This window comes from Carassius gibelio, chromosome A6, assembly GCF_023724105.1.
Source record: "Carassius gibelio isolate Cgi1373 ecotype wild population from Czech Republic chromosome A6, carGib1.2-hapl.c, whole genome shotgun sequence".
NCBI lineage: Eukaryota > Metazoa > Chordata > Actinopteri > Cypriniformes > Cyprinidae > Carassius > Carassius gibelio.
Genome location: NC_068376.1, coordinates 8,538,522 through 8,552,658, shown reverse-complemented (window position 1 = coordinate 8,552,658; position 14,137 = coordinate 8,538,522). Strand labels below are relative to the sequence as shown.

General features: G+C 36.2%; 1 protein-coding gene and 1 pseudogene across 1 annotated transcript; both read right to left on the bottom strand.

Moving 5' to 3' along the window:
* Positions 1–6,444: 6,444 nt before the first annotated feature.
* LOC128015401 (cyclin-dependent kinase 5 activator 1-like) lies at positions 6,445–8,258 on the bottom strand. Its single transcript, XM_052599214.1, has one exon. The coding sequence runs from the start codon at positions 7,988–7,990 to the stop codon at positions 7,064–7,066; it is 927 nt and encodes a 308-aa protein (XP_052455174.1). The 5' UTR covers positions 7,991–8,258; the 3' UTR covers positions 6,445–7,063.
* A 1,983-nt stretch (positions 8,259–10,241) lies between these two features.
* LOC128015090 (protein Wnt-6-like) lies at positions 10,242–13,509 on the bottom strand (annotated as a pseudogene).
* Between the last annotated feature and the right edge of the window lie 628 nt (positions 13,510–14,137).

Genomic DNA, 14,137 nt, shown 5'->3' with positions numbered 1-14,137 from the left:
ATGCATTGAAGCAACTGCCATGTGATTGGTTGATTAGATAATTGCAGGTGTTCATAATAATCCTTTAGGTGAGTGTGTATATATATATATATATATATATATATATATATATATGTGTGTGTGTGTGTGTGTGTGTGTGTGTGTGTGTGTGTGTGTGTGTGTGTGTGTGTGTGTGTGTGTGTGTGTGTGTGTGTGTGTGTGTGTGTGTGTAATTTGAAAAATTAGGACAAACTAATACACTTTATATTAAATTAAAGCAAAACGCAAATCTCTCAGACCCATGTTGCCACATGATGGCGCTTTGGCTCTTTGCATTGAAACGTTTGGCCATCGTCACCCATTTTACGTTGTCTAAAGGTGAAAATGCGTTTTTTTTTTAGTTTAATTCATCACTTGGCATGCAATCCATGTGGACATTAAAATTACCCATTTTGAAAAATATAGCATAACATCATATAACATAACATCTGCTGTAAATTTACATATTTCTGAAATTGAAGGGGGCATGGGGGGTTGAACCAATACTTTAAATTGATAACTGAATATCGCTTGTTCTTAAAACCCCAAATTTAATAGAAAATATATTTTCATATAAATTTTACTAGACATTCTGTAATTAACTCAATGGGTGAAATCTTACAAGGATGCTGATGGAAACTCATCGACTTAAGACAGAATGAGGCTTCTGCAAGTTAAAGAACTAACACTGCATCTGTTGCTACACTAATTGTACCAGCCATTACACCAGTCTCTTCATCAGGAGAGTTTAATCAGGCATTAAGAGCTCAAATCACCCTCTTACCACCAATCTATCATGCCTACTGCCCACCACCCTCAAAAACTCACTTCTGAGCCTATTTTAACTTTCTGCTGTGCATCTATCATTATACTTTCCCATCCATGTCCTTATGTTCCCTTCTATTCTATTCTGTGTTTTGAACAGTACCAGACGTTCCCCCAGTTATTTCCGCTCCTTCCCAGCTGCCAGTATCTTTCACTCTTTTTTCCTCACTCTGCTGTTATTGTCACTGCTGGCTACCATGGCAACACTCAGGCAATGATGTTGTAGAAGGTAGAGGCGGTGATGACCCAACATTAATCATTACTTGTTATGATTGTGCCAGTCTGTCATTCACTTTTCTGTCAAATACCAATTAACAATAAGCAATGGAGTCATTTTTACTGTTTTTTATTTGCAGATTAAATTTAGCATTATAGATAAGTGTATCCTTTTTATATACAGTATCTCCTAAAATATGGTTCAAAATATATATGAAGACCCGTCTTTCTTCTTTATTTCATATTATAAATATCATGGTACAGCTACATTCTTACTTAACCCTGTAAAGCCTGACATATTAAATTATTGTCCGAAAAATATAGTTTTAAATGGAACATTTAGTTAAAACCTTAGGCAAAATATATATTAAATCTCTTTTAAAAATGTTTGTATATGTGTATCATGTTTGATAATTAAGGCTTTGTGGAGAAAAAACACCTACATTTTATCCAGAGGGCCGAACTGAACAATATGGTCCAGTTGCTGATATATCAATGGATAAAAAGTCAAATGAAATTTTAATAGTTTGTAATGTAAAATAATGAGATGTTTATAACATTATAGCATACAAATATTAACACAATTTAATTCGGGGTCCAATACTCAAAATTAACTAACTATTGACTATGTATTTTGTCTCTATAAATACATTATTTGCTGCTTATTAATATTTAATAAGGTAGCTGTTAAATTTATGTATAGGCTAGGATTAAAGGATCTGACATATGGTCATATAAGCCATTAATGTGTGCTTTTATATATAATATTTATAAACAGCCAATATGATAGTAATATGCATGCTAATAAGCAACTTGTTAATAGTTAAACTACAAACTGAAGTTCATTTTTATAATTTATACTTTCTGAAAAATAGCAGAATATGTAAATCTGTGATTGTGATTTTTCATGTTTCATGACCTCGTTGGTAATGTAGAGGCATTAGAACTTTGCATATTAGATATGATACAGTAGGCTTTGGAGGATTAAATAACTTACAAAACCTTCTGATGAGATCAAGCCCACTGAAAACGTACACACATGTAACACGCTGCTCTTTTCTGCCCTGACTTGCCCTGTACATACAATCTGAAGCCTGAATATGCTGAGTGAGCTTATATTCAGGGTTTATATAATCATATCTCTCAGCTCTGAGACTTTATTCATAATTGTGCTAGGTGGGTGGAAGAAGACTAATCCTCACTGAGTCTTACTGTGAGAGCATTGGGAACGTTCTGTGGATCTTGTGCATGGATCTTGACTCTTGCCATGAAGGGAAAGAGACATATTGAGATACAATTGGTGCAGAGGTCTTTTATAATAATAATAATAAAAAAGGTGCAATATTGGATCTGAGCTAAGGGAGGATGGGTCCTTCAGTATCACTGTTATGATCAATGTCAGTATGTTTTCTAGTAATTTCCAAAGTAAATTATATTTAATAATAAAAACTGATTCAAGCCGTTTTTCTGATCCAGTCTTTATCCTCATCATGTTTATATGAAATCATCAAAGCTGCAATGATGACTCCCCCTCTTTCACATTATCTAACCACGATATGTGGGCGAGTTGTTTTTGTTGGAAGTCCTTGGCAAAGTTTGACGAGTTGAATAATATAAATAACATTGCCTCAGTGTTTTTTCCCCTTTCTTTTGCATTAACCCTTGTGTCATAACAATAGCTTGTCAATAAAAGCTTGTTAATGTACCTCAAAGTTTGAATAGATTTTGTTATTTCAGGTACAATTTAATGGCATGGGCATCTAATAATGTTGTATAATGATATATATATATATATATATATATATATATATATATATATATATATATATATATATATATATATATATGTATATATATATATGTATATATATATATATATATATATATATATATATATATATATATATATATATATATATATATATATATATATATATATATATATATATATATATAGCTAAGGTAAGGTCTATTCTATTAATTTTTATTAATCTTTTTTCTTGGCCCAAATTATATTTTCAAAGATGTGGATTATGTCTTCCACTTTTAGCTGAGTGTCTCAGAGGGGCTAACTGCATGCACTGGGACAAAGAAATAATCTCATAGCCAAGATTAGTATATACCAATATAGCCTGCAGTAAAGAGAGACATAAGTCCCCTGCTGAAAAGGTTTGAAATACAAAGATAAACAAACTCTTGCTAATGCTGATGATATGTATTAAACTTGGTACATCAGCCTTAGGAGGGCAACTTATAGATCAGCTGTGCTGTATGGGTTCTTTGGGATGCCAGTGTGTTTGTATTTTGATAAAAAGAGAAAGAGAGAGACTGTGAAAATAATTCTTTACAAAGTGGCAACAACAGTATAGGGCCAAGGACGTTCTGTTTGCAGTTTGTTTTATACTTAAAATTATTTCTCATGCTACTGGTGTAATCATTGCCTTCTTTGACTTTGATTAGGACATGAGTCCTGTGACCTGCCTGCTGCTGGACAGCAATTCACTGAGTATCAGTTTACCATTCATTTACTTTTAGTTTGAAAAATTATGCAGAATGTTGAGGTGAAAAGCATTAAATAATAATAATAATAAAAATAATTGCATGTGTGTGTGTGTGTGTGTGTGTGTGTGTGTGTGTGTGTGTGTGTGTGTGTGTGTGTGTGTGTGTGTGTGTGTGAGAGAGAGAGTTGAGTGGGAATGGAGGTTGGTGGAGTAAGTGATAATGTGCAACACCTGCGCCACTCACTGGTCTTGAGTCCCATGGCTCTCAACCACTATATATATATAATTCTGCTTTCAAATTAATTAGTACAGAAAAAAAAAATTGAAAAGGTTAAACTTTAGGGACCAATTCTCACTACTAGTTGCTTTTTAGAATCCATACTAGCATATTGGCTGTTTATCAGTACTTATAAAGCACATATTAATGCCTTAATTGTGTCTAAGCATATTTTAGATCCCTTGATTCTACCCCATATCCAAACTTAACAACTAATAAGAAGTAAATTATTAGTTTAATGAGACAAAAGTCATAGTTAAGTTTTAGTTTGTTGTCATTGAAATCATGCTGAATTGAATCGAAACCCTCCTGTTATGTGCAAATTTCAACAGTTTTTTAATGTGTGGGGTCGAATTGATTGAATTTATTATTATTAGTTTTTTTTTTGGAAATGTTTTGTGTAATTAGTAGGATTAGGGGAATGAAAATACAGTTAGTAGAGAATAAATATTATTATGTCAAAGGAAAGTCCCCATATATAGAAACCCAACAACAATATTTTTTTTCCTTTTTTTTTTCTTTTTTTATTAAAAATATTATTATCATAAGTTTTAGAGAAGTCAAAGTTTTGGGGGGTCTTGATATATTGTTTAGAGCAAATAAAAATAACAATAATAATAATAATTAATATTTTTAGCATTTAATGTGCTTTTAGTTTGAAATTGTATGTTGTTGTTATTTTTTTTGTCCAGTAATTATCTGCCAAAAACTGTGTTAACAGTATTATAACTTTCAGGTAAGTAGCATTACTGCATCTGTTTATTTGTAATTCAGTGGAAACATGAATGGTTGAAAGAATCTGTCTGGTAGATCTCTTGTTGTCTTTCTCGCCTACCTTCTGAATTCAGTATTAATCAGGCTTCTTCACATGTAGCCTGTGGCATTCTCTGGCGACTAATCCCACATTCCCACCATAGTTTTGACAGTCATCTCTAAAACAGAAAGCTGAAAGAAATACTGTAAATTATTAATTGCCGACTTCGTCCGTTCAGTTATCCCTGGATCTCGCTTCCCGCTGCTGGCGTTTCCACGGCGACCGCATGGGGCTGCATCCGTCCTTGGTTGCTACGGCTCGAGCAGTATACACTTACATAAACAGCTTACTTAACAAGAAGGATCTTCACATTACAGGTTCATTCAGGAATAATGCTGCCTAATTCATGCTTGCTGATGCATTTCTTAATTGTAAATAGTTTAAGAGCTATACGGCCTTACACAGATTAACATTCATGTCTGCAGCCTCTCCTGCTTCACTGCCAAGAACATCGATTGAATAGGAGGAGCATTCGTGTACATCAATAATAATAGGCGAGATGATATGCTTACAGGCACTATAGGTAATAATTAAACTCTGGGGCGTCCGGGTTTCTTATACAGAGAAGGCTGCTGTTGTTAACGTTTCTCAGGCCACGTTCGATCTGGATCAGACCCTTTTACTAATATAGCCGTTGTCATAGAGACAAAGCGGAATGCGCCCCCAGAATTCCTATGGCCCGGTTCTGCAGCCTTCCGTCACAATGACACTTCTATCAGACTGCACCAAAATCCAGCCAATCAAATGTTCGAACTCTCGAACCACGTGTTTTATTCACAAATTCTGGGGGTTCTCTCGCTTCAAACCAGATGCTTCTTACTCGCTCAATGACTCATGCACCCTGAGGCCATTTTCACACACAAGATGTTTCTGTTGAGTACTACCTGTACAGGTGTCAGCATATATATATATATATATATATATATATATATATATATATATATATATATATATATATATATATATATATATATATATATATATATATATATACCACACACACATATAAACATGTTAAAATGTTTCAAAACACATTCATTTTTATGGTCTGCATAGGATCATATAATATTAAAATACATATTTAAATCCCGACTTTAATCCTATTACGAAACTAACAATTTGATTACTTAAGTAAAGTTCAGGGTCCCCCCATATTAAGTCAACTTTAGACTTAGTTTCCATAGATAAACAACCCATATGAGCCTATTAACGAAACTAACGCAGGAACTAAAGGAGAGTTTCAGCACCATGGCTAGCAACAAGCCATGATTAAAAATGACCCGACACATATATTTTTACACAGAAGTCACGAACGATTGATTAAATTTAGTAGGTGTATGTTGTCCTGAATTAACATAAAACATTTTGCACAGCTATACATAAACTGAAAAGCATCCGGTGAATCCAGTCACTGCATTTATGTTGTTACCGCGCTGCTTATCCGACTGATTATCTTCAAGCATATGCGGTCATTTGCCTGCACAGGAATGACGTAGACACTATCTCTGCACTGTTGCTCGTTCTCATGCGTGATTTCACTGCAGATTTTACAAATGGTCGAGTTTGTTAAAATATTGATGAGCAGCAGCAAATCATTTATTGTTAAATCAGATTAGCCAGGTCTTTATCTGCATGCGATATTATGCAAGCGCCAGCCAATGTCAGCAAAACCTTGATTATTTTGTGCTTAGATGAAAAACGCAGCAACAAGGACACTTCAATCACGAACCGCTGTATCGACGACTGTCCCCTTTTCATTGTCAAAACAATAAAGAAGTGGCAGAGTCTGGGGGTATTTGTATTCATATATTTTCAAATATACAATATAAAACATTACGTTTTATACTATGACAATTGGCACATATGACTGTAGAGAATCGTTTTGTTGTAAAACAGTACATTCAGCGTTCATATAGATAGCATCAGGCGCCACAGGAGACAAGAGGAGAGTGTCTGTTGCAGGCCAGCACCCCGGACAGCTCAGCGTCGATGACAACATCGTTTCTGAAACTAATAGAAAAATAAGATCCCAACACTGACGCACAGGCTAATAATTTACATCTCTCACTTTAGCTCGGCACCAGATATTGTTATTTTGTTTCTTCTTCTTCAAAAACCACAATGATGATACGAGTAGAATACTTTAAGCATGCATTAAGTAAACTATGACGAAACCCCAGATCGCGCTCGTGACATTCACTGGGTCATGAAGGTTGTATTTTACACATGTATTAACGTAAACCTCCTCTCATGGAGGTGAGGCAAAATCCCCCTGTCCGTTTCCATAAACCAGTAATAGAGTGAAACACTCTTCACACCTTCAGCAGTCGGGCCTTACATTCATTTCACCCTTGAAGGAAGGGTTTGCAGAGGTATCGGAGAGTTTCTCTCTCCCTTTAACACGAGACAAACTTAGCGGTCCAGGTTATTATTCCATCTTCCGTTCGTATCGCTCGAGCCACCCTCGTTCTTGAGGTCTTGGAAGACCTCGGTGAAGAAATGCGGGTCGGAGTTGATCTGCAGCATTTTGGCACTCATTTTGTCAATGATCCGCAGGGAGCGCTCCCAGAACACCTCTTTGTTGGTTTCCACCAGGAAGGGCTTGAGCGGGTACGATATCTCGTTGCCCATGTAAGAGTAAGCCAGGTAGAGGCAGGTTAGAAAAGTGGCCTGCAGCTCGTACTCGCTGGAAATATCCTCGGTCACCGCCTCCCGGCAGAGCAGGTAGACGAACACCATGTTGGCAGGAGTAATGAAACCCTGGTCTTGCCAGCCTTGGATGAGCAGTGATCGGTCGACGTTTCGGAACCACAGGATGATCTCATTTGGGCTCAGCTCTTTGAGTTTGTAGCACCTTCTGCACATGAACTCGCTCAGGCAGCGAAGGAGCTCTCCTGTGGAGGCTTGCACGATGACTCGTCTAGGCGATATGATGGAGCGACTGCTCGGTTGCCGCTGGACCGACAGGAGCTGCTTTCCGTTCTGTGATGCATTTTGGGTTTGATTGGATCGAAGGCTTTTATCCGGTACTGTAGGGACTGGCACTGCAAGTGGCCCAGGCTTCGTCTTGCGCTCCGAGCCTGATTGAGACTTCTTAAGATTGTCGGTGTTTAGCTGGTCAACAGGGTTATTGATCTGAGAAACGGGTGGGTTCGGGTTCACCTTCTTGGCACTCTTCTTCTTGGCCGAGGCAGCGACTAACCGCTTCCACGTCAGAGCTGATAATAGCACCGAATGGCGCTTGAGACTCTTCTCTGTTTTGCCGCTAGCTCCATCCGTCTTCTCATCCAGAATCCCTCCTTTTCTGGACGTGGGAGAAATCGAGAGAACCGTGCCCATCTTTTCCACTGACGACCAACACCCACCGGCCCTTCGGAATGCGCTGTCTCGCCTTTCGTCCCGTTGAGTGCCTCGGGGAGCTGCGACTTTAGAGTCACAGGTTTACGTCCATTTATGTTTCGTGTGACCACTGGGTATACAGTGGGGAAAACAGCAGTTGAGTTGATTAGGTTACCGTACCTATATAATAATCGATGCTCGCCTCAGTCACACGCGCTCTCTCCGCCACTCCTTCTGCATCCCACTGCGCGCGCAGCCTCAGACAGTGGGAGCAATGGGCAGGACTTGTAATGTGTAGCCGGGCAAATAAACTTAAGGTACAGACCTGTAAACCGGGATAAGCCTTCTCAATCTGCCAATCCTGACGCGGAGTGAAAGGACTGATGTCTGCTTTCACCAACCAGAGAAGCCTGAAGCATTTGCCCACATCTTATATGAGTGTGTATATAGGTTAGACAGTCTCTTTCAGACTTCTATTTTTATACAAGTGCTTCAGAGTGTATTTATGGATTTTTCCCAACAATTGAACACTGTATCACATTATTGCAGCTGTTCAACATGTCAGCAAGAAAGGTATCTTACAAACACAGATACAAAATCTACTCCGAAATTATGTCTTACAGTTGCTACACTGTATGCAATTATTTAATCAAGTATTTTTTGAAAAAAAAAAAATCAATCCTTCTTCAAAATTATTAGCAATTTCTAGGTGAATACAAGTCAAAAAGGGAAATAAGAATAACGAGTGTGAAAAATAGATAATAACAAAATCCAACACTTGGTTGCTTTTTCTTAATTGTGTATTCGTAATTGTATTTCATAACCCCCAAAAAATATTTAAATCATTCATACTTTTTAAATAGGTATAGATATCATAACTCAAGTAAAAGGTCATTTAAAACCTTAGTGGTACAGGGCACCGGCGCAGTGCTTACAGCAGCCTCAGACACGTTTGCAGCATTATGCTCCACCTTGTGGACATTCATTTGTAGACAAGCATAACATAAAACACAAAGTCAACATCAGCATTGTAAAAAAGCTCACTATTTATGTTTAGAGATGTTGTTATACACTGTAACAAGAGGTAGACATGCAACTGTTCCCTTTTAGATATATTTTATTATTTTCCTGAAACACTTTAATATTCTTTTTTTTTTCTGTGATGTTTGATATAAATAGCTAGTAGTCCGTAAAAATGGAGACAATTTCTCCTATTGTTACACAAGATTTCCTCTGTTTAATGCATGACCTCTGATGTTGCAAACATGGTTTTATTTGCATGCATGTAAATGGAAAAAAATGCAATGCCCTCTTTCAACCTATTTCTACGAGTTTGTGGAAATATTTCAAAGCTTCAAATATTAAAAAAAGAGAGAGTTTGAAACTTTGTATTTCTCTATTTCAAAATATTTTCCCCTACCTTTTCCTGCTTGTAAAGATAGCTTTGTTGGTATATGCTAATATATTTAGGTTGATTCACAAATTTTTAGGTTACATTTTTCAGCATAATTTTAGCAACAAATGTATGCAGTTAACAAAATGGATACATCATGGATAACTTTACAATTAGACCAACAATTGTTCTAAATCTAAATCAACTGTCTCAGTCAGGATTCAGCACCTTGGACAGTACCAGTAGGTGGCAGTATGATGAATGTTTATTTTTGAAAGCAGCCATACAAGCCCAGACTCCCACCCACTGATCTATAATATAGAATAGTTATATATATATAGATCAGTGCTCCCACCCAGTGTTGAAAAAAACTGAAGTCCAGGTATTATAAGCGACTTTGAGATTGCTTTTTCGTGAAATTTCTTATGTAAGTAGTCACAGGATGTATTTTTTGTGGGTTGTGGGGCTTGTTTCTAGAATACATTGGCGTATTTGGGCTTGTTCGTGTTTCGCACCTATAGGACAAACTGTGTGACTGTTTTATGGTTATTTAGTGGATGATGATGTTTCTCTGTCTGTCAATGCCAAGGGAATTGCAGATTGTTTGAATGAGTGCTATTAGTAGATTTCTGAGGCATGTATAAGTTCTCCTCCTTAAGCACTGAAATGTGACTATTATTCATTCCAGAAGCTGATTTTAATGTAACTGTAAGGAACTTTTTTAAATAATGAAATTCATAGTCATCAATGCACACAATATATATTTGTATATGCACAGGAGAGAAAACAAATGTGCCCCTCCAGCTCAAATACAGCTACTACAGGTGCAATTCAGTTTTTTATCTCTTTGAGCAGACTTCACAAGCAAAGACTCATGTCCTTTCTCAAAGAACATCTCTGGAACTGAATCTCACAGCACCAGCTGAAACCTACAGTGACAGTTTTCCTCATATTCCAGTGTATTGTCTGCAAATCCTTTACCACAGCACAAGCTGTCACAGCCAGAGAATATTCATATATATATATATATATATATATATATATATATATATATATATATATATATATAAAAAGACATCACAGTAAATATAAATATTAAGGTCATTCAAAGTTGTTTTTTATTTAAGTAAACTAAATTAGACACTGACTAACAGAATTTAGTGAGTGCAAAAGGTAAGTGGAAATATAGCTAACTTTTGTTTATTGTGAATATAAGGAACAAAAAGCTTTAAAATTATAATATTAATTATGGTCTTTATAATAAATGTTTTTACTTTTATTAATGTTTTTTTTTATTATTATCATTACATAAATTAAAGTTCAAACCAAACCATAAATAATTTTCGACAAAAATTAACACATTGTACAGTATGTTGACTGCTTTGAATATTGTTCAGTGTGCATTTTATTAGCTATATTATTAGTTATTTAAGAAACAATTGTAATAACAATCTCTGTGAATACCAGTGAAATTTCTAGTATTCTAGAAGAATCTCAGACTGCATAAAAAGTACTAATATATAAATATATATACTAATATATAAACATTGGCAACCACAGACGGTACTGAAAGAAATACATGACAAACTTTACATCAGGCTATATGGTACGCCAGTAAGTGTATCAGTCTTTAAGAGTGAGTCAATGTCACATTGTCTGGTCTCTGTTTCCCTGAGTCTCCACTAGTGGTCTCACTTCCCTGTAGGGACCTCGCCTTAGGCACTACAATTCCCACAAAGCCTTGTCCCTTCATCACAGTAATTGCACTCCTGTTAATTGCACTCAAGTGTCTTCCTTGATAGTCATTACCCTGCCTATATTAACCTGTCTTTTTCTGTTTGTCTTGATGGAGTCCTTTCATTCCTTCACCCAGTTTCCTCGCTTTCCGAGTGTCCTTGTCTTCCGAGTTTCCTGTTCCCTTTCCTGTTCATTCCCTGTTTGTATATTTTTGGATGGATTTTTGGTTTTGACCCTGCATGTTGGATTCTGATCTGGATTACCCAAATAAACCCACACTGCGTTTGGATCTCTCGTCTCCTGTGTTTCCCTGGGTCTCCGATCATAACAGTCATTCAGTAGAGCGAGTCATTCACTCAGTAGATTCATTCAAATCACTGATTCATTCAGCAACGAAAATGATTCTGCTTTGACTTGTTGTTAACTATTTTTGTCAACAGCATCAAAATAGGCAACATATATATATATATATATATATATATATATATATATATATATATATATATATATAAAACACTGCAGATGTTGAAGGAGTGATGTAGATTTTAAATTTTTCTCTTTTCTGCCTTCTGTAGATATTTTTCCCTCTTTTGAATAGTTGTGCAAATGTAATAGTGTTCTTTCCCCTTTGTTACTGAAGCAAATGAGAAAGCAAAAGTTATGTTTACTACAATGTCCCATGTACAATGTTGTCCTTCTGTGTTCCAGACCAAACCCTGAAATGGAAATGTACCAACCTTCCTGCCTCATTGTTGTGCAGGTCGATAAGGGTCCTGATGTCACTCTTGCCTTTTCGCTGCCTGGTGTCCATGAACTGACGAGACTTCTTGTAGCCAAAGTCCACATCATCTACACAACACCCCCCCCCCCCCCCCCCCCCCCAAAAAAAAAAACCATCTTGACCTGTAGCTTTTTTCTTTTTTCTCCTTAGTACAAAGAATTCCTTTAAAACACACTTACTCTTGGCATCAAATTAACATGTACACAAGTCTTGCAAACTGCTGTACTTTGGCAACTATCATGTCTGCATTTAAAAAATGCAATCATAACAAACAAAATGTATTTTATTGGTGAGAAGCCTCATTTTAGCCTCGTGTAGAAACATGCACTACAAGGTCTAAAATACTAATAAAAGCATAAGGTCTACTGCTTTTTTCTTCATGTCAGTTTTAGTCATTAAAACGGTCAAACTGAAATAATACACTTATGCCCTCTAACGGTCATACAACTAACTACATGGTGTTATTGAAGGCCTTCGATGGATGCCCAACCAAAAATTACGCTCCTGTCATAGTTTACTCACGCACAAGCTGTTCCAAACCTGTATGAGTTTCTTTCTTTTGTCGAACACAAAATAAAATATTTTGAAGATTGTTGGTAATCAAACATTTAACGGTAGCCATTGACTTACATAGTATTTTTCCCCATATCTTCTTTTGTTCTAAACAGAATAAAGAAACTCATACAGATTTGGATCAACTTGAGGGTTGATTACAATTTTTTTATTTATTTTTTAACTTAGAATACCATTCAAAATACAAACATGCCATGCAGAACGTTGACTGAGCAACAAGTTATCTGTGCAAGAAAATGTTTGACTTGTCAAAAAGTATGATACAACAACAACAAATTTACATCTAAACTACATTTTCAACCCAATGGGGATTTCCAAATGATGTTCTGGTGAATGATGACTCATAGTTATATTGCAAATATAAAGGTTTTCCTATTATGCAGAAAAAAAAAGAAAAAAAAGAGAGGTCAAAGGAAGCACCAATTCTGGATCATAATTTGCAGAACAGGGTCATTGTTATTTTTATTGTTAAGAAGACTGTATCCATTTCATATTCATTTCAAAGTTTCAAGCGTATAATAAATTAATATAATGAGGAGCTTTTGTTTTGTTCCTCACCTTGTTGCAGGATCTTGGCCAGGTTTCTGCTCTGGCTGATGCAGTTCCAGCGATGGCTGTGGAACTGATGCTGGCATTCTCGCATGCCCAACAGGGCAACTTTTCAACAGGTCACTTCTTGAATTATCTCAGGGTGAGACTGGCACACGTCTGCATGTCTGCCTACCAACATTTTAGTTCTACGGCAGATACTATTGGGATCCATCACTAAAGGGTTACCATCCACCCTGGTGCAAAAGTAATAGGTATAAACTACTAGATACAGACACACAAAACCACACAAAAGAGGCATTTACAGTATCTACCTGGAGTGCCTTTTCCAAATAATTAACTTAGAAAAATCATTGAAAGTTTATTATTATTATTATTATTATTATTATTATATTTTTAAACCCATTTCATCAAAGAGGATACATTTCCAAATAAATAAATAAATAAAAATCTACAAAAATGTAGATACTCTGTCCTTTTCCTCATTCCCTCCTTCTTTCATCCTTTAAGTCTAGACCCTCTCTCTTAAAGTTATTTCCTATTAAAAATTTTAATTGCCTCTTGTTATTTAAAAAGGCTTGTTGAACCTGAATGCAAATTGATAAATTCCTGCGTTTGTTGCTGTAATCACCTTCATCCAACTGTCTCAAAACTAAAGTTTTAAAAGTAATACTGCATTAGTTTTTTATAGAACCTTATTTGTCCAGCTCAAGTCAAAAAGTTCAGGGGTTTGTAAACAGGGCCGTTTGAAGGAATTTGGGGGCCCCAAGCAAAATGGACATAGAGGCCCCCCGACAACAACCCCCCCCCCCACACACACACACACACACACACAAAAACACACACACACACGCAAAGCCTACAGGAACCACAGCATAGCCATACAGTTTAAGTTCACCCGCACTTTATATAAATTAAAAAAAGTTTACAGTGCAAATACTGCTTGAAAAAATAGTTTGGTGGGAATTCAATAGTGATTTGCACTGTTTTTTTTTTCTTCTAATAATATGACAGCACACACTTAGTTTAAACTCTGGGCTGTGCAGGATATCAGCTATAATTATAGAGCTTTTGGTACTTTGTGCTTTATAGCGGAAAAATCAGCACTGAGAAG

Coding starts and splice junctions, on each gene's coding strand:
- LOC128015401 (XM_052599214.1), bottom strand. CDS start 7,990: ATGGGCACGGTTCTCTCGATTTCTCCCACGTCCAGAAAAGGAGGGATT.